Here is a 27,823-nt window from a genome sequence, read left to right on the forward strand (position 1 = left end):
CCCAGGGTAATTGAACCTGGGTTCAATCCCACCATGGGAAATTGAATTCAATAAAAATCTGGAATTAATTGTCAATGGTTGTAAAAATGATTAAAATTGGATTAATTGTCGATTGTTGTAAAAGCCCATCTGGTTCACTAATGCCCTTTAGGGAAGGAACTCTGCTGGTCTGGTCTAGATATGACTCCAGACCCACAGCAATGTGGTTGACTCTTAAATGCCCTCTGAACTATCCAGCAACGCCCACATCCCATGAATGAATTTTTAAAAAACAATTTTAAGCTAGAAGTGCCAGGTGGATGATCCATCCCAGCCACCTTCGGAGGTCCCCAGCAACATAGATACCAGTCTTCAGCCAATGTGATTCACTCCACATGATATTAAGAAGGCCATATAAATACTGTGGCTACAAGAGCAGGTCAGAGGCAGGGAATACTGTGGAAAATTACTCACCATCTACAAGGCACAAGTCAGGAATGTGATGGAATACCTGCCTGGATGAGTGCAGCTCCATCAACACTCAAGAAGCTCGACACCATCCAGAACAAAGCAGCCTGCTTGATTGGCACCCCATCCACTACCTTCGATATCTACTCCCTCCACCACTGATGCACAGTGGCAGCAGTGTGTACCATCTACAAGCTGCACTGCAGGAACTCACGATGGCTCCTTTGATAGCACCTTCCAAACCTGTGACCTCTACTACCTAAAAGGACAAGGGAAACAGATAAGATACATGGGAACACCACCACTTGCAAGTTCCCCTCTAAGCCACACACCATCCTGACTTGGAACTATATCGCCATTCCTTCACTGTTGCTGGGTCAAAATTCTGGAACTCCCCCCCGCCTCCCAATCCCCCCAATAGCACAATGGGTGTACCTACACCACATGGACTGCAGCTGTTCAAGAAGGTGGCTCACCACCATCTTTTCAAGGGTAATTAGGGCTGGGCAATAAAACAAAATGCTGGCCTAGCTAGCGACACCCACGTCCCATTAAAGAATAAAAAAAAACAATTAACTGAAATGAAAAATTACCATAAATCTAATTGCCACACTTACAAATATTAATTCGTTTCCTCGCACTTCCAAATTAATCCCAGTGCATACTATTTAAGTTAAATATAAGTTTAAAATCTACAGAAATAAATAAAAACTTGTAATTATATTGCACCTTTAATGTAGAAAAGCTTCCCTTGAACTTGGCAAAAGAGATATCCGGCACAAATGTGTGTCAAGACATTGAAAGAGATCTTTGAAGAGGTGACATGTTTTATGGAGGGCTTAAAGGAGAAAAGGAAGATAGAGAGGTTTAGGGAGGGAATTCCAGAGCATGAAGCCTGGAAACATTAGTAGATGGTGGAAAATACAGTCAGGAGGGGAGGATTCAATAAGGGCAGTGTGTTGCCACCTACTAGCCAAGTTTCCATCAAAGCCATAATATCAATGCAATTGTCCACTATAAGGTTGTGGATGGCAAGAGCCTTCTTCACGAGTAAAGACACTCTGAAAGAAAATATGGAGAGGGCCATTTGCTGGTGATCCACTAACAAGAGTCCAAGTTGGCAGCGTCTGATGTCTTGATTGTTCCTTGGTAGAGATGCAGAGGTTAGTTGTGGAGTTATCCCTGGGGATTCTGTTCGGGGGAGGAGAGTAGGGTGCTAGAGGAACAATAGTAACAATAGGTTTATAATTCTTCGTAATTATTAAAGAGTACCGGTGATGACAGTCTCATAAAGATTTCATTAAAGACATTAAATAAATTATACAACACTTTATTTTTCTGACTTGCCAAATTTAGTATGGGCCTGAACAGTGGTAGATATGTCAGTCTTGTCCTTCAGCTGTTCTGTCTTTGCACAGTTTGGCAGAGAGAAATTCATCTGTCATTTCAGAATTCACAGAATTTTAACAACACAGGAGGCCATTTGTCCCATCATGTCTTTAAGGCTCTCCAAATGAGCATTATGACCTAGTGCTATTGCCTTGCTTTTTCCCCGTACCCTGCACATTGTTTCTATTCAAATAATCATCTAATGCCCTCTTGAGTGCCTCGATTGAACCCGCCTCCACCACACTTCCAGGCAGTGCTTTCCAGACCTAAACCACTCATATGAAAAAGGTTTTTCTCACATTATATTTGCTTCTTTTGCAAATCACTTTAAATCTGTGCCCTCTTGTTCTTGTTCCTTTTACGAGCGGGAACAGCTTCTCCTTATCTACTCTGTCCAGCCCACTCATGATTTTGAACATTTCTATCAAATCTCCTCTTAGCCTTCTTCTCTCCAAGGAAAACAGCCCCAGTCTCTCCAATCTATCCTCACAGCTGAAGTTGCGGAACCATTTCTGAAATAGCTTCCAGAATTAAATTAAATTAAATTTTCAACTTGTTGAAAGATTTGAGATCTTAGACCAGAATGGAATTTAGATATTTCTGCTTCCAGGTGCAAGTCTACACAATATTATTGTTGCATTTTTCAGGAGTTAAATAAGATGACTTTGGGTCACAAGAAAAGCTAGATAACAGGTGATTTTACTGCTTTCGACGTGTTTTGTCTTCAAAGCTGTCTTTAATTCCTGCATGATGCAGCCAGCCAATCAGACAGAAAATGGAATAATTTTCATTCTTAGCTCTGAACTGCATTTGGAGGCTGGGGCAACATTTCCCCCCCATTGGGGTGGGAAGTGCGAGAGCGGGCGCGGGCGGACGGCCTTCTGATCAGCGCCCCCGGTCGGGGGGGGCACCGCCATTTTACACGGGCGGACCAATTAAGGCTATTCTGTCTTTGCACAGTTTGGCAGAGAGAAATTAATCTGTCATTTCAGAATTCACAGAATTTTAACGACACAAAAGGAGGCCGTTCAGCCCATCGTGTCTGCACTGGCTCTCCAAATGAGCATTATGACCTAGTGCGCTCCCTGTGCGGGCGGGGGTATTCCCTCAGCCAGGAGTGTGCTCTTTCGTGCGCATGCTGCCTCAGGGCGATCGGCTCCGATTGAAAACTTCAAATAAAGGTGATTTTAAAATTTCTCTGCCATGTCCCCTCATGTGACACTGTCCCCGCGTCATTTTACGCCTCGGTGAGTGGACCCTGCCCCGCTCACCGACCGGAAGATGCTGCCCCTGGTGAAACAATGGTGCTAGTGGGTGTTGTTAACTGAATTTTGCAGAGGGAAGGAAGGCATATTTACCAGCCAGCTGCTGGAAGGGGAGAGGAGAGAGGCACTTTAGAGGACAGGTTGTACCTCCAGAAACAGCAGCAGGCATGAGAGGAAGCAACAGAAACTGAGTAGGAACAATCAGCCTCCATAGTACCTGGTGTGCCCCTTGCATTGCACCGCCTAGTTGGTATATGAAGACCAAAATCCCAAGAGGCTATCTGTGAAAGATTGCCACCAGCTGGAACACTTATTTCTCGCAGTTATTTATGTTTCAGCATCACTCAGAAGGAGGAAATCACAAGAACAGATGAGAAAATTCAGCCCAAGTGAGTAATTCAAATTCACGTTAGTTAACATAGGATATAACATTATGCACAAGGGCCCAATATGGATATAAATCTGTGACTTCCCTGGATTCTTGGGAAGCTTGAAAATATAGCCCTTTCAAGTTGTTGCTGTTTGTTACTAAAAGTGATGAGATAATTTCCACCACTGAATGATGCATCTGTGACTTCTTTAATACATTACAGCCTGTCATCCTAAAACTGACCAGTGTATTCCTACTCTGTTTTCTGTCCATAAAAACAATCCTCAGTCTATGCTAATATATTACCCCAATCCCACGAGCCGTAAGCTTGTGCAACAACCTCTTGTGTAGCACCTGATTGAATATCTTCTGAAATTCCAAATATATAACATCCACTGGTTCCCCCTTCCCTATCTTGCTTGTTATACCTTCAAAAACCTCTAATAGATTTCATAATTACTATTTCCCTTTCCTAAAACCGTGTGGACTCTGCCTAATCATATTGTGATTATCTAAGTGCCCTGTTGTGATGTCCTTAATAATAAATTTTCACATTTTTTCTTCTATTTTCTCTCAGTACAGTAGATCCACCTTTGATCCACTGCAAAAGAATGGCATGGTGCACCATGAGGTCACCTATTATTAAAAGCAGCTCTTTCCTGCTCCTGCTGTCTTAAAATTAACAGTGCTCACCATTAAAAAAGACACGATGGGCTGTAGTGTATATACTGCAGCCTCTGTGGCAATGACAGTTTGGTATGTGAGCTAGCAATCTATGAATCACATTATGTGTTAGCATCAGAATATGATGAAACGTGCTATTTAGAAGCCATTATACTGGAAAGATAAGGACAATGAATCTCATGCATGTCCTCAGTGCTGTAGCATTTGGACTCAACTTTCACTTCACAACAGTTTAGCACCTATTGAAACCAACGCTCTGTGGGCTCTGGAAATGACATAAAAATAATTATTTAATAACATGTCAACAGTGCAATTAATTTCTAGGCTGTGGTGATAATGTCTAAAAGGAAATGCATTCAGTGATTTGTAGAGATAAAACAAATATTACATACCTAAGGACAGATTCAACAAAAACTCTTAAAGCTTTTATGTGAATCCAGGCAATATATGCTTCACTAAAATTAACTTTTAGCCAACGCAGCAAAGGACCCTGGAAATGAACATCATATAAGATTAAGTAATAAATTTAGGTAGGCATGTTTTGTTGAAACTAATTGCATATTTGTCACAATTCATTTTTGTTATTTATGTGCTACCTTTACCCAAGAAAGTTTATTTACTCCTATTTTGAATTATACCACACGTATAGGGGCTGATATCATGTCCTTAATGTTCCATGTGGATCAGTTCACTGGGCACAATTAATCAGAAAAAGGGTTGAAATTCATTATGTATTTTGTGCATGGTGTGTTTTTCTGGTGGTTTAGGAAAAAGGAAAGGTTGAAAAAGCCTTCTAAGAAGATTTATTAAACACTTTCAAGATGATTTCTGCAAGATTTTATTCTGCTGGAATGCCTGTTCTTCTAAATCTTTGCAGCAATTTCCCTATTGCTGGTAGCAATGGGATTACTAATACCCCCATTTGATACATTTGGAAGAAGAGAAGAACTTAATAGTGATAACAAGCAAGTCAAGAGGTGCACCATAGCCACCTGCTAGTGGTCACACACCCATATCTGAAGAAGTGAAAATACCTCACTGCCAAACAATTCGTACATGGAGAGGTTCCAGTTCCCAAGGCTGGTTGGAATAGATATGTATGAAAACTTGATTAGTAGTTATACTGGCTAATCAGGCCTGCATACATATCTGTTCCAACATCATGTCCTGCTTTATGCAATGTTATATGGAAAAAGCAAGTTGTTGCTGCATTGTTCCAGTGAAGCCCAACGCAAACTGGAGGAACAGCAGCTCATCTTCCGACTAGGCACTTTACAGCCTTCCGGACTGAATATTGAATTCAACAACTTTAGATCTTGAACTACCTGCTCCATCCCCACCCCCTTTCCGTTTCTTCCACCTCCCTTTTGTTTTTTCCAATAATCTATATAGATTTTTCTTTTCCCACCTATTTCCATTATTTTTAAACCTATACCTTTAATGCCCTGTTAGTCTTTCCACCCCACCCCCACTAGAGCTGTACCTTGAGTGTCCTGCCATCCATTCTTAATTAGCACATTCGTTTAGATAATATCACCACCTTCAACACCTCTTTGTTCCTTTGTCTGTGACATCTTTTGATTATCTGCTCCTATCACTGCGTGCTTGACCCTACAACCACCCCCCCCACCCCAACTTCTCTCCCCCCACCCCCCCCCACCTTAAACCAGCTTATGTTTCACCCCTCTCCTAATATTACTCAGTTCTGTTGAAGACTCAAAACGTCAACTCTTTTCTTCAACAACTGTTGGGGAATTGTCTTCAAAGGATCCAGGACAGCAGAGAGCAAGATGAAGAATGATGCTATCTGCTTTTAAAGCACCTGCTGCTAACACATAGTGTAGAAATAGCAGTACCAAAGGTTAGAATTCCCCCATTGATCACTCTATTCTGTGTTACGAGTTTGTGGTTCATGTGTTTTAGAATATACCTTTTAGTTTTAGAATATAACTTGTAGTTTTAAGAATTCAACTTTAATTCCAGAAGATGGGATAAAATAAAGCAAGCTTGGGGTCTCTAACACTCAAAGGGTTGGGGGCCATGTTGACTTAAGAGGTTAACAGCTAGAAAACTAAAAATCATAAAACAGCAGGTGAGCTTACTTAGCTGGGGAGCTAGAGACATGATGTCTGCAATGCTTGCAATGAAAGGCATTCCAAGGAGATATTTTTGTTTTGGGAGTTGGAGCTAAATTAGTTTAAAAGCATTCAGTGAACCCTGAAAGGTTGTAAAACCCATTAACTTCAACAGATCAAAGAAGAAACTGTAAATAAGGGATAATTAACTGAAAGGTCAGTTAGAGGACAGCCAGAGCAGGCTGCATCATTAAGGAGATGGCTGGAGATTAGGGAAGCTCTCTGGTTTCAATTTATCTGGTTGTTTACTGGGAGAATTAGTTGCAGTATGGACCTGGTATGGTTTGCAGCTCACTAATAGGTAGCTGAAGTAAATGATTGTTAGCTAAGCCTGGGCTGTAGGCACAGAGAAGAGTTGGAGCCAAGGAGAATTCTCCAGAGGACTGTGCCATATTTATGGGTGGTTCCTATGGAAGTAAATAACTTTTAAGATTGATGTGTCTTTTGAGAGAATTCTAGAGGGTAGTAAGAACTAAATCTGAGTGCATAACATACATAGTTATAAACCATATCATTACGTTAATAGTGCTTGTTTTGTTTCATTTGTTCTATGTACAATAAAGTTTGTGTTTTTTAAGTGAACCCTTATAATGTAGTTCTATTGGTTAAAATGAGGTGTTTGGATTTCCTTTTAAATGTTAACGGACCCCAACCGGATTGTGACATATGCAAATTGTTTTTATTGTCCCCTTCCCTTGAATTTTACTTGCAATCTTCTACTCATGCCACTAGTGTGCTCCCTACACCCACCTACGTCTGCTCTTGGATTTGTGAGTAATTATACAAATTAGCTGACCCACAAAATGTGGTTGCTACTAGCACCAGTTCACAACCACTTAGAACTGAATTACACCAGCAGACAAAGATCAACCCCATGGACTCTAACTTAGTGGCTTGTATACAATTATTTTTTCTTATTTTTGCTGATTTTTAATCATTACCACTTTTCAACATGTCAATGTTTCACAGCGCTGCAGCTGATGGCAATTTTCTGTTTCTAAAAAAGCTCAACAGGTTTGAAATTGATCATTGTCAATACTGCAAAGCAGGCTCATAGCTCACCACCACCTTCTCAAGGGCAATTAGGAATGGGCAGTAAATGCTGGCCTAGCCAGTGACGCCCACATCCCATAAATGAAATTTTAAAAAACTTTCTACTGCACCCAGTTTTCTTTTCCTTTGAAATTAATGGGAAGGAAAATCAGGTGTGGTGCAAAACAGGCTGCCAATTCACTATCAGCTTGTTCCGTGCTACTGGTGGTGACCAATTTCATCCCAGCATGTAGTATATTTCTCACTCCCAGTGAATCTGCTTCTGTATTGTTAACATTAATTGTAAATGTAAATCCAATCAAAAGTGTTAGGCTACCTCATAATTATTGTGCTCTCTTAATATTTATGGCATGAGCAAGATTGATGATGACAGCTGAAGAGGGTTTTCAGGAGTGGATCTGGGGCAGAGAGGAACTGATGCATGCGACCATGACCTCATCACAGACTCCTGGAGCCAGGAATATTAGCATATTTTGGCCAGATTCCCATGCCATTTTCAGCATAACCAGTGTGCTTATCTCAGAGGAGGGACATAACTGTGGTATAAAGTTGCAGTGTAAGGCATGTCACTGCGTTAATTGAAGATCGAAAAATAAAATTTCAAACTATGTTGCTACTTTGTAAAGAAATTAGCTTTATACCATGTAAGTCACATTATACTACTCTGTTGCTAAATCCATAAGGTCTAATTAATATAAATAAGGACCCTTCTGAGATCCAGTACAGACAAATTCTCTTTAAGCATATCCTGAGGTCAATTAGAAGGCCTTTGACAAGTAGTTATAAATCCAAATCCCACCCGAAGATAGATAAAACAGCATAAAACAAGTGAGTTTTTTCCTTTATTTTTAAAGATTGTTTTGAAATTTCTGAAGCATCATTTTTATATTAGTAGGTTCCCATGGTATTCCTAACAAGAAGGCAAAGAATATTTTGTTATGTAATAGGGCGTTATGCCCCATGACATTAGTGGCATTCATTTATTGTTATTGAATAGGTGAAATTTTATTTTTAGTAGATATATTCTTGGATTTAGAGCACCAAATTCTGTGATTCTATCATTTTTTCCTGTGAAAACCATTTATCAGCAGTCTTCTGCTATTATGTTGTTTGCAGGTGGGTACCAAATGTATAACAACATTGCAGAAGTGTGGAGCACTGCCATTTAGAAGATCTGGAGAATATGGGCAGAATATTTCATATGGTGGGTGGGCTCGTGGGAGCGGGCGAGGGCGGGCACGGAGCCGATCACCACCCACGATTGGCTCCGTGCCATTTTACATGGGCGGGACAATTAAGGCCCGCCCAGTGTAATACGTGGCCGGTTGTGCTCAGCGCTACCTGTGTGGGTGGGGGGGAGGAGGGAGAGTCGGGACCAGCGCTCTTTCATGCATGCAAGCGAAAGAGTGCTTCAATCTCCCTGAGGCACGGAGCTGCCTCAGGGAGATTGAATCAATGTTCAAAAAATTAAATCAAAGGTTTAAAAATTGATTTAAACATGTCCCCAGGAGTTGGGACATGTTTTTGCATTAATGAAATTTTTAATTATTTATTTAATAAAACCTTTAGGAAACTTCATCCCGCTCATGGATGAGGTTTCCTAAAAAGCGCGAAAGCCGCTTGGCCTTTTCACCTGCCCACCAACCTTAAGGTTGGACAGGCAGCATTTATAATAACCTTAATTAAATCCTTAATAGCCTTAATAGGCCGTTTACATATCGGCAGGCGCGCAGCCGACTCCAGCACGCGCCCGCCGACCGACCCGACGTCATCACGCGTCATTTTATATGTCAGCGTGTCGGGCCCGACCCCACACGCCAACTGAAAAATTCTGCCCTATGTTATCTGTCATGAGATCTAGCAACAGAGTGGGAAGATATTTGGCCTTTTGGTAAGGGTGGGGTGGAAGAGTTTGATTGAAGTAGGGTGGTGGTGTTGGAGCACTGTGCTGAGATTTTTCAGAACTGGAATAATCTTATAATTGACTTTGGGAATTTGTGGGGATGAGTGTGTGAGATTTGTGGGAATGGGTTGTATGACCTATCTACACTGAATGAAGGGGTCCTGAAATTCTTAGGGTTTGAGTTGAGGAATACCATTTTGTAGAAATGGGATGGAGTCTTAGATTGTGGAAGCATCCTACAAGATCCAGCATTGATAAAGATTCCAGAATTTGCATGCATTAGGGATCTCAAGGTTTGCAAACATTAGGACAAAAGGGTCTCCAGGTATGGGAATTGTGGGGAGGATATTTCCAAGATTTGGAGGCACTGGGGAGTTCTAGGAAATTGGAACACGGCAGGGGGAATGGGCAGCTGGATTTTGGGAGCTTTGTGAGTGATATCTTGGGGCATGGTAGTGGTGGGAAGGGGTTCTCAGGCTCCAGAAGCATTGTGGAATTGGCTCTTAAGTTTGAGAACACTTGGAGAAATTGGCCTGTATTCTGATATCAATGAGAGTGGTTTCCTCAGAATGGGTATGGGGAGATAATCTAGAAGTGCAAGAAATTTAGGGAGCAGGGTCCCAAAATCCACAAGGACTTGAGGGAAGGAGGTTGGGCCATTGCAGGGACATAGTCCAGCAATATTAAAGGCAGCACTAAAATCCATGCTGTTGGGGTGGGTGGGGGGGCGGGGGGAAGAACCCAATAGAATAGGCCTGATTTTCCCTGGTCTTTTTTGTGGCATCAGCAAAAGTATATTTTCAGAAATGTAAAAAAAAAAATACTTTTTATTTCTATGTCTGGTGGACTATCAGCAAGATGTTTGACTACAGATTGTTCTTTGGTGATTGCATTTATATATTTTGGTGGTCTGAGGGGCAAATGGCTTTCAAATTCTGCAAGGATTCTTCCAATTTTGTGCCATAACTTCACTGGGAGATCACTGGAACCTCTAAGGAAATGGCATTTATGACTGAAAATGCCTGTGTTGCATTCTAATACTTGTCTAGCACATGCATGAGTGTATCCCTTTGCCTTCAGATTTGGAAGATCCATATTGTGGGTCTTAATATCAATAAAAAACTCATGGAACAAGAGAATTTATTTGGACAAACAATCCTATTCCTTTCACAAACCAATCAAAATTTCTATTCTATCGTAGAGTTGAAAGTTGACTGCCAAAGAAACAGAAATATTATTCCATATTGCACGTAACAAACTTATCCTGAATCTGAAGGACTTCCAGAATCCAAATTGATCCATATTTCAGTTCAGACCTGTTTTGAGCTTGACACCATCTCTATGTATTCTATGCTAATCTGCCTCTGTGGGATATAGTAGATGCCTTTGATATACAGAATAATGGGAATCATATTGGTTTTGCTTAGAATTTGGTGAAATTATCTTTAAATTAGCACATAATGTTTTAAGAATCATAATATACCATTGCACCAATTGTTTTCTTCAGCTGTGTAACTGTATATACTGCATAGTATTTTAAATAATAAATTTTTTCTGAACCCACTAAAAGCATGTTATAAATAAATTAGCTGCTTATCTATTTTCAAGTTATGAAAATCTGACAGGACTACAGTACTCACATATTGTTGTTTCTTGTCTGCACTCAGTCGTGTCATTTCCTCCTTCTCAGCATGCAATTCCTCTTCACTGTAGCTAAATTCACGCACTATAAATCTAGCAGAGAACAATTTTTTTAGAACTCTGTTGCTGTTTGTATTTGAATGCATTTAATAATTGTGAAAGGAACAGGAAGTAGATCTGCATTTCCACCACCTGAGCAACAATCTGGCAGAGTGGGTTGTCCTCCCATTATCGAATCCAGCCAGATTCCCATGCCATTTCAATGAAAACACTGGAATGAAAATGAAGCAGATGATATAAAATAGTGGTTCTCAAACTGGGGTCCATAGACACTTTTCATGGGGCCTGTGAAATAATGTGAAATTGCTTACTGAGCAGGACTAGTCATACAGATGGGTGACTGTGGTCAGGGCTTGGATCTCATCTTGCCAGCAGGTAGCCACTCAGGACTGCCTGCCACTGCTTAAAACCTTGAGCTTTTTAGTTAAAAGCTCCATGCAGAGTGATATGACATAAGATAATGGTGTCTGCAGCCTCTTGCATTGGTGTACTATCACTCATGCAGATGCACAAAACTGTCTAACTAGTCTCAGACCATTCTTCAGCCAGTTTCTCAGCGATCTATAGAGCCACTGCTTTACCGGGATAAGTAGTACGTGTTTTGGGGGACCACATTCTGCAATTCAATCCATTTTTCCCTGAACAACACAAAATGTTGGCCATTATATAGAATGATTTACACGTATCATTTTTAAACATCACACAGGATAGGCAGACTCTGAGGTAAGAAGAAGGCACTTCCATCTCACTGATATTTATAAGTAAATACCTTTTCTCTTAAAACATTATTTTACGTGCCCCTGTTGGTGGGGGGTGCATATAAAATAGGGCAGGTGCCCACCACACCACACCACCTCCTGCCCACTCCCGAGCTCACCCCTATAATATAGGGTGGGGGAGGGCTGGGCAGGTGTAGACATCGGCAGCCTACCAGCCGTATTTAAATAAATAATCATGGGTCAATTTGGCTTGTTACCTAGCCAACTGACCCTGATAATACGCTGCCCACATCATAAAATATTTGACATAAGCAGTCAAGTGGAAGTGGGCACCCAAATTTTTAAACAAACTCCTCAAAGGATGGGAAGGAAGGCATGGTTGTAGTAATTATGGTTTTGTTAAATGTTGGATTGTACCTTTGAGAATAGTCGTGATGTAAGATCACATGATCTGTGTAAATCAATGTGTTAGCAGCGCGGGCTACCTCCTCAGTCAGTGTAGGGATAGACCTAAACCTAATGTTTCCACTTAGAAAGTTGTCTGCAGATCGACTCTATTACAAATAGGTGACTACACCACACTACAACAAACTGGCGATGAGGATAAATCAGCATAAATCAAGATAAATCGGAATCGGTACTGTATCTCGTCCAGCGACTGAGTATCAACATCCAATTAAAATAATAGAAGATATATTCACCAAAAATGACACAATTTGGTGGAATTAATCCCTTTGAGCCAGCCACAGACGATTAGTCTCAGTATATAGAACGCTCAGTTTTCTTCCTTCAAGTGAACTAAATCATGAGGGAAGGCGAGGCGAGTGATCCTCTTGAGTATTTGTGGGAGCAAAGCCTACAGTTTGATTCGAAGTTTGACGGCACCCAGTGCCTCATATTCGAAGAATTTCGGAGAACTGGTGGACCTCGTAAAGGGACATTTTCAACCCAAGTCCTCAGTCACGATGTAGAGGTTCCAGTTCAATTCGCGAAATAGAGCCGAGGGTGAGACAATTGCTAGCTACGTGGTGAATCTGAAGAAACTAATGGAATTCAGTGAGACCCTGAATAACATGCTCAGAGATCATTCAGTGTGTGGTGTGATGGAAAACACTATTCAGAAAAGATTGCTGGCTGAAGTGAATCTGGATTTTAAGGCGTTAGAAATAGCGCTGGCCATGGAAAGTGCTGTAAAAGATTCACAAGCAATACAAGGGGAGCAAAATGGCACCATACTCCAAATCAGGCAGGAACAGTCAGCCGAAAGTAATGCGAAAAAGCGAGACTCCGCCACAAAGCTAACCGAAAAATAAGAAGAAATAATTTAGCAGCTAAATCAAAGAACAACTTTAATCAATATGGAAACAATCAGTCTTTTAGCAATTGGCAGTTTAAAAAAGTAGAATGTTACTTTTGTCACAGAAGTGGACATATAATGAGACAGTGCAAAGAGAGATTTAAACAGGCCGCCAAACAACAGAAGAAGCTCAATGAAATCTACAGTGTAGAAGAGCCTGAAACAACAAATTCTGACATTTGTTCATTGTTTAACATGAAAGTTGGGAAGGCAAAGCCAATATTTGTTACAGTACAAGTGAATGGTAAACCAGTAAAAATGGAAGTAGACACAGGAGTTTCCACTACTATAACTGGAGAACACACTTTCAGATATTTAAATAATGGTGAACATCAATTAAATTTGGAACAGACATCTGCCAAGTTGAAAACATAACTTTTATTTGAATTTCTTCACCTGTGTATCAGCAGAGTAACTGTCCATTATAGAAACCAATTGGCACAGCTACCCGTGATGGTATTGAGAGGCAGAGGACTAAACCTCCTAGGGCGAAACTGGTTAAGGGAAATCAACCTTGATTGGCCAGTGAGATTTCAAAAGGAAGCTGGAAGAATTCATGTCTTGAAAAAGGAACAAGGCAAAGTATGGCAGAAAGAGCTTGGAGAGTCCAAAGACTGCGACAGGGTGAAAAAGGAGTGTGTAAGGACTCAGCAACCTGAAAAAATGCAGTCTGTCTCAAACAAAAACATGGAAGAGCAGCAGAAGAAACTCAAGGAGACCCTGCTGAATGACAGAGTTCAAGATGAAGTGAGTAACCTTCGTAAGGAAAAGGAAAACCTGCTGAAAGATATTCACACGCTACAAGATTCCCTCAGGTCAAAGTTTGTGCCTCTGGAACAGTACGAAGAGAAACAGAAATAATTCAGCACCTCCCTGAACAAACTGAAGAGTCAGTTGGCAGAGAAAACACATCAATGTTCAAGTTTCCAGAAGGCAGCCAAGAAATACAAAAAAGAGACAGATGAGCTGAAGAATCAGCTGAATGAAGCCAAAGAGGCTTTGAAAGCAAAAGTCAGAGAGCTTTCCAAGAGGCAAGCAGATAATGAAGTCTTGGGAGACTCAGCTACTGAACTAAGACGAGTTGAGATTTCACCTGAGAGAAGTCTGGCCAACAGTGAAGTCAAAATGAAGGACAAGACCAAACTCTGTGGTAGAAAGAAAAAGACAAAAAGGAATAAGGTTCTGAAAAGACAATAAAATAGTGGCTGGTGACACCTATAAACACTCGAAGGAGGAAATAAACAAATTATCGAACTGTGCCTACTTTGATGTTATTCCAGTCCCTTACAATGGTTTGCTGGATGATGCTGAAGATAAAGTCAAAGAGGTACAAGTTACTTCCAAGGCCTTATCTGGAAAGAATTCTAGATGCTGTAGACAAATATGAAGACGTTAACAGGGGATTCATTGGAGACCAAGCTTGCACACTTTCTTTTTCACTACAGAACGACCCCCCACACAACAACAGAAGCAACACCTGCAGAATTGTTGATGAGACGCTGTCTTAGAACAAGAATGAGCCTAATATTTCCAAATTTGGAGGGGAAGGTGAAGAAGAGTCAAGGAAACCAAAAAGATGTGCATGACTTCCAGAGTCGTGGGAGGCAATTTACTGTTGGAGAAGCAGTATATGTGAAGAATTTCAGTAGAGGACCAAAGTGGTTACCGGGTAAAGTAAGTTCAGTGACCAGACCATTATTATTCCATATGGAATGGAAGGCCAGATCACCCGAAAGCATATGGACCATTTAAGAAAAAGAGAGATACCACAACAAGATATGGTTCCACCTGTAACCATTACTGAACAAGTGTTTCCTGTTGAAGATGCTCAGCCAAGGACTGACATGTCTGTCTCTATCAGAGTGGAAGACACTGAACTGCAAGTGCATCAAGGTACCCGATGTTCATGCAGTTCCAGAGAATGTGGTTCCTGAAAAAGAATCTGAAGTCATGGAGATGCGACATTCCACATGAATCAGGAAACTACCTGAAAGACTGAACTTGTAAATTTCATGACCTGTGTAAATATTATAATGTTATGAGATAAATATACCTGTAAATATAATATGTACAGCAAAGTTGAAGGGGGAGGAATGTAGTAATTATGGTTTTGTTAAATGTTGGACTATACGTTTAAGAATAGTCCTGTAATGTAAGATCACATGATCTGTGTAAGCCAATGTGTTATAGCGCGGGCTACCTCCTCAGTCAGTATAGAGATAGAGGTGGAGTTGAAAGCACATGTGTAGTTGCTGCTGACTGTAAATAATCCTAATGTTTCCACTTACAAAGTTGTCTGCAGATCAATTCTATTACAAATAGGCGCCAAGGCCACATTACAACAGTAGTTCTATTTTCGGGGGCTGCCCTTTACTGATGGCGGGGTGGCCCCCCTAAAATAGAACCCACCCTTTCTTCCAACCCGCCTGCTGCCTTAAACCCACCACCCCCACCCCCTGCTCCCCTGCCTAACTTGCCCAAACCCTCCCTGCCCGAGACCCCGTTTCCAGGGATCCCTGGGCTACCTTCTGCTTCCCCATTGCAGTCTCGACTGTGCCCACTAATGCGCTGTTGCTGCTGCCGGGACTGATGGAGCTTCTGGCCAATCGGATTGGCCGACAGTTCCTCAGTAAGGGACTTCCTCCCCACTAAGGGGTGGAAGTCCCACAGGCTGCCCATTTAGCCGGCCCACAGTGCTTTATGGCTGCGGGATGGGCTGGCATGGAGCTCCACACTGACTTTGCTTTTTTTGTTGGGGGGATGGGGAGCTCCCCTGTGATATTCCGCCCTCTTTATATACAGCATTTTCATGTTATGAATACTCTATAGTATTGTAGCATAGATGGGGGTTCATGATTACTAATCCATTTCAAAAGGGGTCTTTCAACCAAAAGTAGTTTGAGAACCACTGACATAAAAGGTGGGAAATCCTCTCTATTGGATTACCACACAGATAGTAAAGATAAAATTCTACCCTGTTGTCTTTTTAAAAAAGGTAGTCATAAGTTTCTTGGGTAACTCCTTAAGCATAGAGTTCTTCAATGTTTGTTTCTGAGTAGTCTTGACTTACAGGGCCTCTTCATGAATCTTTCATCTAAAGAGTGTGTTTTGAGTGGATATACTGGGATGAATTTTGCCAAGGGAATCTCTTTAGTTAGTCTGTTCCACAGATTCAGTGAGGGGAATTTTCCCGGAGATTCAATGGCTGCTTTGTTGACCAGCCAGCAAGCAAGTTCACACTAATGGATGGCATGCCAGTTGCCAAATAATTGTCACCCCTTTGCAATTTTTCCCAAGGCAGCTTCATGGATATGAAGACTTCCTGCCTAGCAGTGGTAGAAATACAATCAGCCCAATTTAGGAGTCACTTGATGGCACTAATTGTAGTAGCACAGCAATTATTCCAGTGTTGCGCAGGTCCATCCACTGTGTCTGCGCCCCAGCCAAGTAAAAGGAGGCGGCTCCACAGTGGGACATGGAGGCTGCATTATAGATGAAAATATTTAAATGTTTCTAGCATAAACCGGCAAGGCGGCTGTATTCCCAACTCACAGCCTTGCCATTGAACGTGGAATTCCTGGAGATGAATGTCTCTGATCTCCATGAGCCTCATGAGGTCTCAGTCGCTTCCCTGATGTTGATGACAGCTGCAGTGCTTCCCTGAAGCCTCACCAGCACTCCCACTGGTCACACCGTGAGACCTGCCAGCCTCCCCTACAGTTGGCTGCGCGGTCTGCAAGCTCCGCCTCTGCAGCCCGCCCACCTTCCCTAATTGGGTGGCGAATGCAGAGAAAGCCTTCAAATTGGCGGCTTCCTGTAAAATGCAGCCAGATGCCAAGTGAGGTTGGGAACCAGAAATGGTCCTGATGTTGGGTTCCCAACGATCCTGGCAAAATTCATTCCAATATTTCCTTTCCAAGTCTCATAGATGTAGGTCTGAACCTACATCACCTCAGCATATCCACCCTAGACAGATGACCTGAGACAAAGGTTTAAATGGTTCCAAGAAGGCACCTAGTAAATGAACATTTCTTAAAAAAAGAAATGGGGGAAAATTATATACCGCCATTAAAGAATATTACATTAATGTTGCTTGCACATGGGTGCCTCTTTGTTTAAAGGAAAACATGCACATCACTTTGCTTGCTGTAAAGTTAGCTTAAAAAATGTCAATTGGCAGCTTTTATATTAGATGTTCTTCAACGGCAAAACCTAAATATGAAAGATCCTTCTTCCACACTGTTCACCTGCCAATGCTCAAAGTACAGTATCAAGGCAGTTTACACCACAGGAAATTGATCATCGTTTTTTCTGTCTTACCAGAGCTCTACAATTAATTTTGATATTCCCGATCTATTCCTTTGTTGATTGTGTCTCTGGCGCCATGTCTATTCTAGTTAATTACTGCCATTGCCAGACTGCAAATTAAAGCATTAATTCCAATTCTCCTTTTTGATGCATCTTGTTGAAACAAATGACTCATTAACTGAAACTACAACTGTATCTTTTCTTGCGCTATTTTCTTACTTGTGGCACATTTCCATACAGGACATACACAGCGGAGAACTGTCTGAGCTGATGTTTTTTTTTGTCTTACGCGACATGCAAGGAGTTTGAAATCACAGCTTACTTGGTGTCTGAGTGTACTTGTTTCTGAATACGAAAAATAAATTGCTGCTCGTTTTTTAGCATGTACATTACCAGTACCCGGTAAATGCATTGTACTAATTGCTGAGGCATCAGATGAGTCAAAAAATTCTTATTGAACAAACTGAATGGCTTTATCGAAGTGAAAATCAATCCAGCAATATTTTCAATCACAAATTTGTAATTCAGTCATTTATTCCAACTTGAAGTACTGAAGGAAGAAGAGTAAAATTATGATTGATAGAACTATTTAAAATACTTTCAAAACTCACTTGTTTTCTCTGGCTCTGATTTTGAATTCATCCACAGTCTTTTTGAAGAGAGTTACTGTAAAGAGGGCTCCCTCTGTGTCTTCTATGATCATTCTGTGCATCAGAAAGGTTCATGATTTTAATTTAGAGAAACTTCCAGGTAAAGTTTCAGAAGATAGTTTATTTAAAAGCATACATACATAATTGAGAGTTTGCCAGTGCTGAGGGAAAATCCACTACCACTTATAACCCACATTTTACCCTGGTAAGTCAAATTGCAACATTAACATTTTTAAATACCTCTAGGTAGATTTAAGCACTGCAGCGCCCATTGATCTTAGTTGCTGGTGAAGCGAAATGTCATTCTATTGTGCATAGATACATTTTGGGAGGTGTGGCTATATTTATTTTCAGGATATTCATCACAATACCTGCCCAGAGAGAAACTCCAATGAAAACAGGGCCTGAATTTTTCGCTCATCGGGCGCGCACAATGTCGGGGGTGGGGGGGGCCCGGCAGCGGACGGGAAATGGGCCCCCGACCGCAATCGGCCCTCAACCATGATTTCACATTGGCTGGCCAATTAACGGCCAGCCAGCGTGAAACGCTTAACTGAGAAAGGCTCAGCACTACCAGTGGGGGCAGGAAGAGGGCAGGCGCCGACATCACCGTGGGTGCTGGTGAGCGCTTCCAGCAAACTCTCCGAAGGCAGACAGCAGCCTCAGGGAGCTGCAGACCTCCATAGAATAAACAAAACAACAAAAAAGCTGCAAAATATGTCCATGCAGCACCATCAAGCACCTGAAAGCATACCTCATAAAAAAAACATTCTCCAGATATCTCTTTTTATTTTATTTCCTCACAGAGGTTTCGTCCCACCCTGGATCGATGTAAAGGCTGCCGATTGGCCCATCCGCCAACTGTAAAAGTGGACGGGCCGTGAAAAGTCGCTTTCAAGTGCCTCCTTAATGGGCTTAATTGCCCACTTAATTGTCGACAGGCGCGCTTAAGCCCATTAAGGCGGCACTTGAAAGCGATTTTTCACGGCCCGTCCACTTTTACAGTTGGCGGACGGGCCAATTGGCAGCCTTTACATTTTAGCTCAAACCTCGATCCAGGGCGGGACGAAACCTCTGTGAGGAAATAAAATTAAAAAAAGATATCTGGGGATTTTTTTTTTAATGAGGTATTCTTTCAGGTGCTTGATTGTGCTGCTTGGACATATTCTGCAGCATTTTTGATGCTTCCTTTATTCTGTGAAGGTCTGCAGCTTCCTGAGGCTGCTGCCTGCCTTCAGGGCGCTCAGTGGAAGCGCTCACCAGCACCCTCGGTGACATCGGCGCCCGCCCTCTTCCCACCCCCGCCGGCAGTGCTGAGCCTTTCTCAACGCTCGTTTCACACTGGCTGGCCTTTAATTGGCCAGCCAACGTGGAACCATGGCTGAGGGCCAATCGCAGTCGGGGGCCCGTTTCCTGTCCGTTTGTCCGCTCCCGGGCCCGCTGACAGTGTGCGCCCGGCAAGCGGAAAATTCAAGGAGGCTGCAAAATTAAACATTTTAAATTTTTTTTTTAACCAAATTAAACACTTTTTTTCTACTTCCCACTGCTATTCTGTGTATTTTACCTACTTATGATTTTTAAAGCTGGCCAGGATTTTACAGCCCTGTCGCAGCGTGTCTCCCTCCGGCAGATGCAGCGAGCCACCTTAAATCTCCATTCGGTCCGGAGGGACCATAATATCCCGCCGGTGGGAGGGGCTGTAAAATCCTGGCCTTTTTTTTTCCCACCCTTGTTTTACATATCCACATGCCAAAATTCAGACTGTCAGGTGGTGGGGAATAGAACACTGAAATCAAGACTTTATTTACTTGCTAGTTTTCACCTCCCAAAACTCTTTCAGCCTGTTCCTATATACATATAAAAACACAGGTGTGTCCCCAAATAATACCCTCCCCCTGAATACAAATCATATACAATTAACACACATAAGATGCACCACCTCTCAAAGGTAAGATTCAATATAGTGCAACATTTCCCAATTTAACCATAAGTATTGGCCCAGATTTTATTGAAGCAGGGCATCTAATGCCATTAATTAGACTTGTTAGTGCACATTTTGCTCTAAAGTTCTTTGTGTGAAAAGTTGCTAAAGTGCAAGCTGTGCCACGAGAGAAAGCTATGGCTGAATTTTTAGCTCTCTAAGTATAGAGGCGGGTGGGTGTGAAAACTCACACAGTTGGCCAGCATGCCAGTTTCCGGGGACCATCAAGACCCAAGGCCATTTTTCCTGAATTGAGATGGGGATGTGGGGGGGTGGGGGGCGGGGTGGTGGTACCGTGTGTCAGGGTAACCACTCGCGAGCATCAGGTATCCAATTAAGGCAGTTTAAAAGCCTATTAAGGCCTAACGTCACAGGCCGACTGGAAATTTATGGAGGTGTCGGGGAACAGTATAGCTATCTGGAAGCGGCCTCCAGACAGGGGGCTAGCACTCCAGGCCAACCTTGAGGCCCTCCCCACTTGCCTAGCTTCACAGGCCTCCCTGCGAAGGGTCTTCCTCTCCACAATGGTGGCCCTGTTGTAAAAGGATTATTTTATTTTAAAGTCAAGAAAGTTAAAGAGAAGGTGCCTCCATCTTGGGTTCCCTCTTTCTCACTGACTTGGAAAGGCCAACTTCTACTCCTTCAGTGCTGGAGGGCCTCCTATTGGCCTTAACTGGACAGTGAGCCCACTCCCTGGCCATTAGTAGGTTAATTTGTGGATAATCACAGCCAAGTGACTGTTACCCACACAGTGCGGGTCTATGACATACATTTGACTCTGACATGGGGTCCTGAAACCCGCAGGGCAAATCCTGCCCCTGCTGTCTGGAAACTGAGTGAACAGGGCAAGCAACTGTGTTTCTCCTTAATCAATCAGAATAAAGGACTGGGAAATAAACAGCAAAGGACAGAAGTGTAAAATAGTGTGTGTAAATCCAATGTCAAATCAGGTACAAAAAGAAAAATAGAGAGAAAGAAAGATTGAATTAAAAAAGAGACCGAAAAGTTAATAAAAGTGCTAAATTTGACATTACTAAAATTTACAACACAATGGGTGAAGAAATGTGATTCCACATTTGTAGTAGTTAATTTCAGTGCCAGAGAGGTAATTGGCAATAATTAACTATTATCAAGTTGTTAAAAGGATGCCTACACTTGTGATAGCACGACTTAGCATTCTGTGATGTGTTTATTTCATACCTATCATGCAAGTACAGCAGCTTCACACCATTCAGTTCATTTCAATGATGAGGCAAACAGTGAAGTACTTTTTTCATGAAGTTAATGTAGGACCACCCCAACTCTGACAGCAACTTTTGGATACTGGCATTTCAATTTACATCTACTTTTCACCCGAGATTGCTGAACCATTTACCCATTAACAACAGCAAGCACCATTCGCCTCACTGTTATTTCGACAGCAAAACTTGGGTCTTTTATTTTGAGGAAATGAAACTACTGATTTTTGGAATACTAATTAAAGGTTGACTTTAACATTGGATTCACTAAAAGAGTAAAACAAATCAAAAGGTTGCACTCTGAATTATAATTCTCAGAATTGTTCTGTTGGTGCATACAAAGCATTGCACATATGTCCAACTTAATACGTCCATACACAACACTGCACTTATGTCCAACTTAGCTGGAATTTTCCATTCATTCATAATGCATGAAAGGAAAATTCCACGACTCAGTACCTAACAGTGCTAAAGTGCACATTATAATGCAGCTATCAAAGTTAATTATTCCTACTATGTGGTACTCTCAGCATGCATAAATAAGACACATTTTGTGATACACTTGAAGGAAAAGTGTGCTTTGATTATATTTGTTCACAAAATGTTATATTTTTTTTAAAAATTAAATGATAAACCAATTCTTCATGATAGGAAGATAAATGGGAAGTAGCATTAAATGCTACAGCTCAGGCCAAAATTTTTCTTTCAATAATCTTCCATTGATTACCATCAATGGAAAACCCGTTTACCTATCATGCTGACAATTCTTCACTCTAGCAATAACTAGCAGACTAAAATATATGCGTGACTGCTGGGCGGTGTGCTGGCAGTACTTAGATCAGAAATTAAGGACAACATTTTCCCCCCATCGTGGGGGCTGTGCGGGAGCGGGCACGGGCGGACGGGTTCCCGATCGATGCCCCCAAATGCCGCCATTTTACGTGGGTGGGCCAATTAAAGCCCACCCAACGTGACGTCCGCCAGGAAGTGCTATGCGCTCCATGTGCAGACGGTTGGGGGAGGGGGGGGAGGATTCCCTGAGCCCGGAATGTGCTCTTTCACGCATGTGCACAGAAGAGCGCACAGATCTCCCTGAGGCAAAATGCTGCCTCGGAGAGATCGGCTCAGGTTTGAAACATTAAATAATGATGAGGAAAAAAACTACTGACGTGTCCCCTCATGTGCCACTGTCACATGAGCTGGGACATGTCAATTTATTTTATTTAGAGATTTCATACAAATTTTAATAACCTCATGAAACCTCATCCAGCCGGTGGATGAGGTTTCATGTTTTTTCAGAAGCCCACCTGGGCTCCTGGCCTGCCCGCCAACCTTGAGGTTGGACGGGCAGGTCCATTAATCACTTTAATTACTTTTTTAGTGGCCTTAATAAGCCTTTGACAGTTCAACGGGCGCAAAGCCGGTTCGGAAGATACAGCCCTAAATCACAATTAAGGAGAGGGACAAATGCTTAACCAATGGTTAGTAATAGCTGGGTTTCAATTTAAACACAATTTATTCCTTCTTCTCTGAATGTTGTTTGAACTTAAGACTAGACACTGGGTGGAATTTTCCCATCCCGCCCGCGGTGGGTTTCATGGCAGGCAGGAGCAGAGAATCCAGCGGGAGGCAAAAAAATCGGAAACCTGCCGTCGTAAAAAAAGGTCTCAATTCTCCCGATGATGTTTTCATGGTGGGTCGGTTATCCCACCAACTGGTGGCACGAATGCCATTTGCATTCATTAACATGTCATGAATGCTCATTAAAACAGCTGCTCGCTGGAATCTTGCTACGCCTTCCGATCTTCCGTCACGCCAGCGGGAAATTGTGTCGGCGTCAAACGCGTTTGAAAAGTTGTGGCATGCAGAAGTCGGACTTCAGTTCACTGGTAACTTCGAGGTGAGTGGCACATACACAGCCAACCAGCCATAGTGCTGCGCAGGTCTTGTTGCGATGATCGCCAACCTGCTGGGGCTGTAGCGTCGGACTGCTCCTGCTCTTTGCTTTCATTGTCCTGAAGAACACCACTGTGCTGTGGCACTCATGCAGGCCTCCACTTTCAGAGACTAGCACTTCAACAGGGGTGTGTGGCAAGGGGTCGGGCAGACAAACATGAGGGGGGTGGGTAACAGGGAGGGAAGGCTGTGGAATGGCAGTGAGGGGGGCAGGGTGAACACAACAGGGGCAACAGGGAGGGAAGGCTGTGGAATGGCAGTCAGGGGGGCAGGGTGAACACAACAGGGGCAACGGGAAGGGAAGGCTGTGGAATGGCAGTCAGGGGGGCAGGGTGAACACAACAGGGGCAACGGGAAGGGAAGGCTGTGGAATGGCAGTGAGGGGGGCAGGGTGAACACAACAGGGGCAACAGGGAGGGAAGGCTGTGGAATGGCAGTCAGGGGAAGTTCAAACACCCCTCTCTGGGGTCGCTTTCTAACCTCTTGTTGCCGCCAGAGTGAGTAGGAGTCTTCCTTGCGATGAAAACCACTTAAGGCCAATGGCTTCATTAGCACTGTTAAAGGGCTACTCAGAACTCAGTGGCTACACATCACAGTTGCTGCATCTCAAGAGTAACATATAAGAATGTAGAATTTGGGAATGCAGGCAATAGTGAAGGAGGCACAGCTGTATCATATCTGGCATTCCATCATTGAAAGCCTGTCACATGTTCACCAAATATCACATTCCTAATGGGCCAAAGGGCATCCACTCACATTGATCATGAGCCACTGACTGGTCATTAATATGCCACACCAGAGATTGGAGCACAGAGCTAGGGTTGAGTCACTCATCTCACTGAAACTTTAATATGCCATGCAGTGCTCAAGATGTTACATATCTGTGATGCCATCTTGGTCACCTCGATGTGTGTGCTAGTGTCTCAGGGACAAGGCGGCATCAGCCACCATGTCAGAAGGGCAGGAAAATCTATGGACCCTTACAGTCTCCAAATGTGTCATCTTCTGAGCTTCATTTTTTTGCCCCTGGAATCATTAATGTCTTTAATGTTTCCTCCCAGACAGAAGGCAAAAGCATACATGGATCCAGGGCTCAATGCTGCCTTTGACAGGGTCCTAATGCAATGGAGGAGGCGAAGGAGGGAGAGGCGACTCCGCACACAGCTCCAGCAGGAGAGAAATGGTCAAACGGAGCCAGAACATGAACAGGAGAGTCAGGAGGACAGACCCAGACAACCAGACGAATCACCAGGCCTAGGGTTTGTCGTCCAAGAGTCTCCTATTTACAAATGAGCAAGAGGCAATGCCGTGCATATCTGCACTTGTCCCGAGTTCTGGTCCATCACATATGCCACATTCTTCGTGTAGACCTGATGCCATGTGGAGTTGGAGGGTATCCCCTGCCAGTGGCTTTGAAGGTGACCGCAGCGCTAAATTTCTTTGCCTGTTGCTCTTTTCAAGGATCAACAGTGGACCTGTGCGGCATCTCTCAGTCCGCAACACATCAATGCATAAAGGAGTTCACAGATGCCCTTTACAGGAAGGCCCATCATTATGTCAGGTTTGCTCTGGATGAAGATAGCCAGGCTGCGAGATTCACCGGCTTCACCACCATCTCAGGCTTCCCAAAAGTGCAGGGTGCAATAGACTCGTGTGGCTATACGGGCTCCATGGCAGCAGCCCCTAATGTTTATAAACCACAAGGGCTATCATTCTATCAACGTACAACTGGTGTCTGACCACCGGAAGCACGTACTGCACATTTGCGCATGGTACCTTGGAGTTGCCCTGACTCCTACATCCTAAGTCACTCCTATGGTGCCTGAGATTTTCGAGGGGCCATCATGTCTGCTGGGCCAACTGCTTGGGGATAAAGGGGTACCCACTGAAGCGCTGACTGATGACACCAGTGCTTCATTCTCCGAGCCATTCCGAGGAGAGGTACAACGCTGCTCACAGGTCCACATGCTCCCTTATAGAGCAGACCATGCGGCTCACTCCTATACACTACCAACAGGGTTTCCCGCATCATCGCAGTGTGTTGCACCCTTCACAATCTGGCTATGCAAAGAGGTGACCCCCGCCAGAGGGGGAACTGGAGGAGGATGAGAGCTCATCAGAGGATGAAGATCTGGAGACCCAAGAACCTCAGGAGGCTGCTGAGGGTCAGCATGAGTGCGATCATGCCATGGAGGAAGGAAGACATGGGACACATGGGCGTGATACCTTAATCATTGACAGGTTCCATGAAGAGTAAAGTCAAGTGAGGGAATATAGCCACATCTCTACTAGCCCTCAATGCCATCTTCTTTCAACTCAGGGGATGCCCACCCACTTGCAGCGAGAACGAGTCCCGCATTTACTTGCCACATGAATCACCAGGCCATGATCTTTGCTTTGGTCCGTGCATCCCTGTGAGTGAGCTCACTCTGGGAACTGATCCCACTTAGGAACAAGAGCGATGCAAACACTGCTGCAACTAAGATGTGGACATGCCTAGGGATCTCCTCCTCCCGTGAATGTCTTTTCTTCTGCCACTACCACTGAGGAGACACACATGCCGCTGGAATATCAATGCTGATGAGCTGCCCTCGCTCAATGATGTTTTTTGAGAAAGAAGGGTGAGAAACGCTTACATCACACACTTCCAATAAAGATTTAAACACATCTCCCTGACATCATGCAAGAGGTGCAGGTGCTAGTTCAACTGAGATTGACATCACAGGATTGTGAATCTCACAGTGGGACACCATCACTGAGTGGGAGGAAGGCTAAACTTCGAAATAAGAGGATTCCAAAGTACAAAATCACAACGCCTTCAGTTGACAAGAACATTCACATAACCATCAAATATCTTAACAAAAGTGCAATTTCTTTACATGTATAGCATACCCGTGACCCAAAAGTGACATCAATTTTTCTTAACTTTCCTAACTCTACCGCTACACCTGGGTGCAGTCCCAACATCCGCAGCAGAGGTGGAGGCAGCCTGCTGACTGTTACGGCCTGATGTCTCTGATGACCTTGGCGAACGTCCTCTGGTGGCCCATGGCCTGGAGAGTCCTGGCCTGATAAGGGTCACCTGTTCAGGGGCAGAAGTGCCCTCAGTGGCCTGAGGAGCTGGAATGGATGGGGTCACAGGCAGAGGGGGCTGTGAGTGGCTGCACACCCTTGGATTGTTATGAGAGGAGGACCCCGTGGGTGTCCGGCTGATGCTTATCCTCCCTGTGGGTGCCCGAGGGCCATGCCCTGACTCCTGCAGGAGATGGTGCATCTGGAGCGAGGTCAAGGTGCCTCGTCCCCCTGTCGCCTACATCTTGATAATGTCCACCAGGATGTGTGGCCATGGAGTGCAGGGCCGAGCACAAATCCGGCAAGACCTGCTGGACCAAGGTCTCCCTGGTGGTTGCCAGCTTCCCACGGTGACCTTGAGGCACTCGCATGTCGGAGCCACGACATCAGAACACGGACGGACTCCTCCATCGTTCGTTCTAGTCTGCTGAGTGACTGTCGAATCTCTGCCTGATGTTCCGCCGCCTGTTGTTGCATCTCCAGCATAAATTTGGTGGCCGCTTCCAGAGGCTCATCATCTGACTGGGACCAAGCGGGTGGCTGGTCTCCAGCAGCCCTCTAAGTGCCGGAGACCTGGGCTGTTCCTGCCTCTGACTGCAGCGGGGACGTGTCAGTGAGGTGTTCCCCAGAAAGTGAGGCCAAGCCTAATCTACAACTGTGCCCCTCCGACATGTGTGTCTCTGAGCTGGTGGAGGGTGCGTGTGAGTGCCGTGACGGTTCTTCTGGAGATACATCCTCTGATGAGGTCTGGAGGGCTCACACTGGTGGTGCTGGACTGGCTTGGGGGCCTCGACGTGCTTGTGCCTAGAAAATAGAAAGGAGAGTTTCAGTTAGTGAGCATGAGCTAGATAAGACTGCATGTGACTCACTGTGAGTGTCAGGGTTTGATGAGGTATGGAGCTGTGATCCGTACTAGGTTAGTTGGAGAGGCCGGTCTCCCCTTCCCTACAGGAGCGATCCCTGTCCTCCCCAGCCAGCTCGGCTGCAGCTTCCGTGAATTCACTGAGGGTGAGGATATTGTACGTCTCCCTCCCCGTCTGCGATCTCTCACGCCTGTTGTGTGCCAGTTTGGCCTGTATGAAGAAGAAAGAAAGGCATGTGATGAGAAGGGATAGAGCAGAGGTTGGGTGAAATGCATGTCCCCTGTGTGTGTGGTGAGCCCGCCCCAGAAGGGCCAGAGGATGGAGTGTGAGCAACATGACGGATGGGATGGTGGTGATGTGAAAGTCTCGGTGAGAGAATGCATGTTGATATGTGTCCCCTGCTAATGGTTGTCTGAGATCCCTGAAGAGAGAGCCATTTGAGTGCATGATGCAATGATGAGAGTTTGATATTGGAGGGTGTCGCAGGATGACTTACCCTGGCGGAGCGGATGAGATAAGTCATCCTCTTCCAGCACTGGGTGGCATTTCGCCTTGGGTGTCAGCAGTGCTGACCTGCTCCTCTACAGTGTCCCAGGCCTGAGAGGTGAGGCTACTGTGTTTCCTGCAGCCATCTGTGGGGTAGAGCACGTGCTGTTCCTGCACCCCTCTGACCCAGGCCTTGAGGGCCTAGTGGGTGAAGCAGGGTGCAGACTTCGTGCTGAGGCTCTCAGC

The 27,823-nt window shown here is 43.9% G+C and overlaps 1 protein-coding gene across 5 annotated transcripts in view; it reads right to left on the reverse strand.

Annotated features, from left to right (window-relative positions):
* Nucleotides 1-27,823, reverse strand: part of LOC144680530 (V-type proton ATPase subunit C 1-A-like) — a 112,258-nt gene that overhangs the window by 35,853 nt on the left and 48,582 nt on the right. For 4 of the 5 annotated variants that reach the window (XM_078541609.1, XM_078541607.1, XM_078541610.1 and 1 more), the window contains exons 9-11: nt 17,943-18,035; nt 10,887-10,980; nt 4,548-4,645 (exon numbers count right to left, since the gene is read on the reverse strand). In XM_078541609.1, coding sequence (XP_078397735.1) covers nt 4,548-4,645; nt 10,887-10,980; nt 17,943-18,035 — 285 coding nt within the window. The remainder of the gene's footprint in view (nt 1-4,547; nt 4,646-10,886; nt 10,981-17,942; nt 18,036-27,823) is intronic. The other variant, XM_078541611.1, reaches the window with a different exon arrangement.

This window comes from Cetorhinus maximus, chromosome 5 (genome assembly GCF_964194155.1).
Source record: "Cetorhinus maximus chromosome 5, sCetMax3.hap1.1, whole genome shotgun sequence".
In the NCBI taxonomy this organism is placed as follows: Eukaryota; Metazoa; Chordata; class Chondrichthyes; order Lamniformes; family Cetorhinidae; genus Cetorhinus; species Cetorhinus maximus.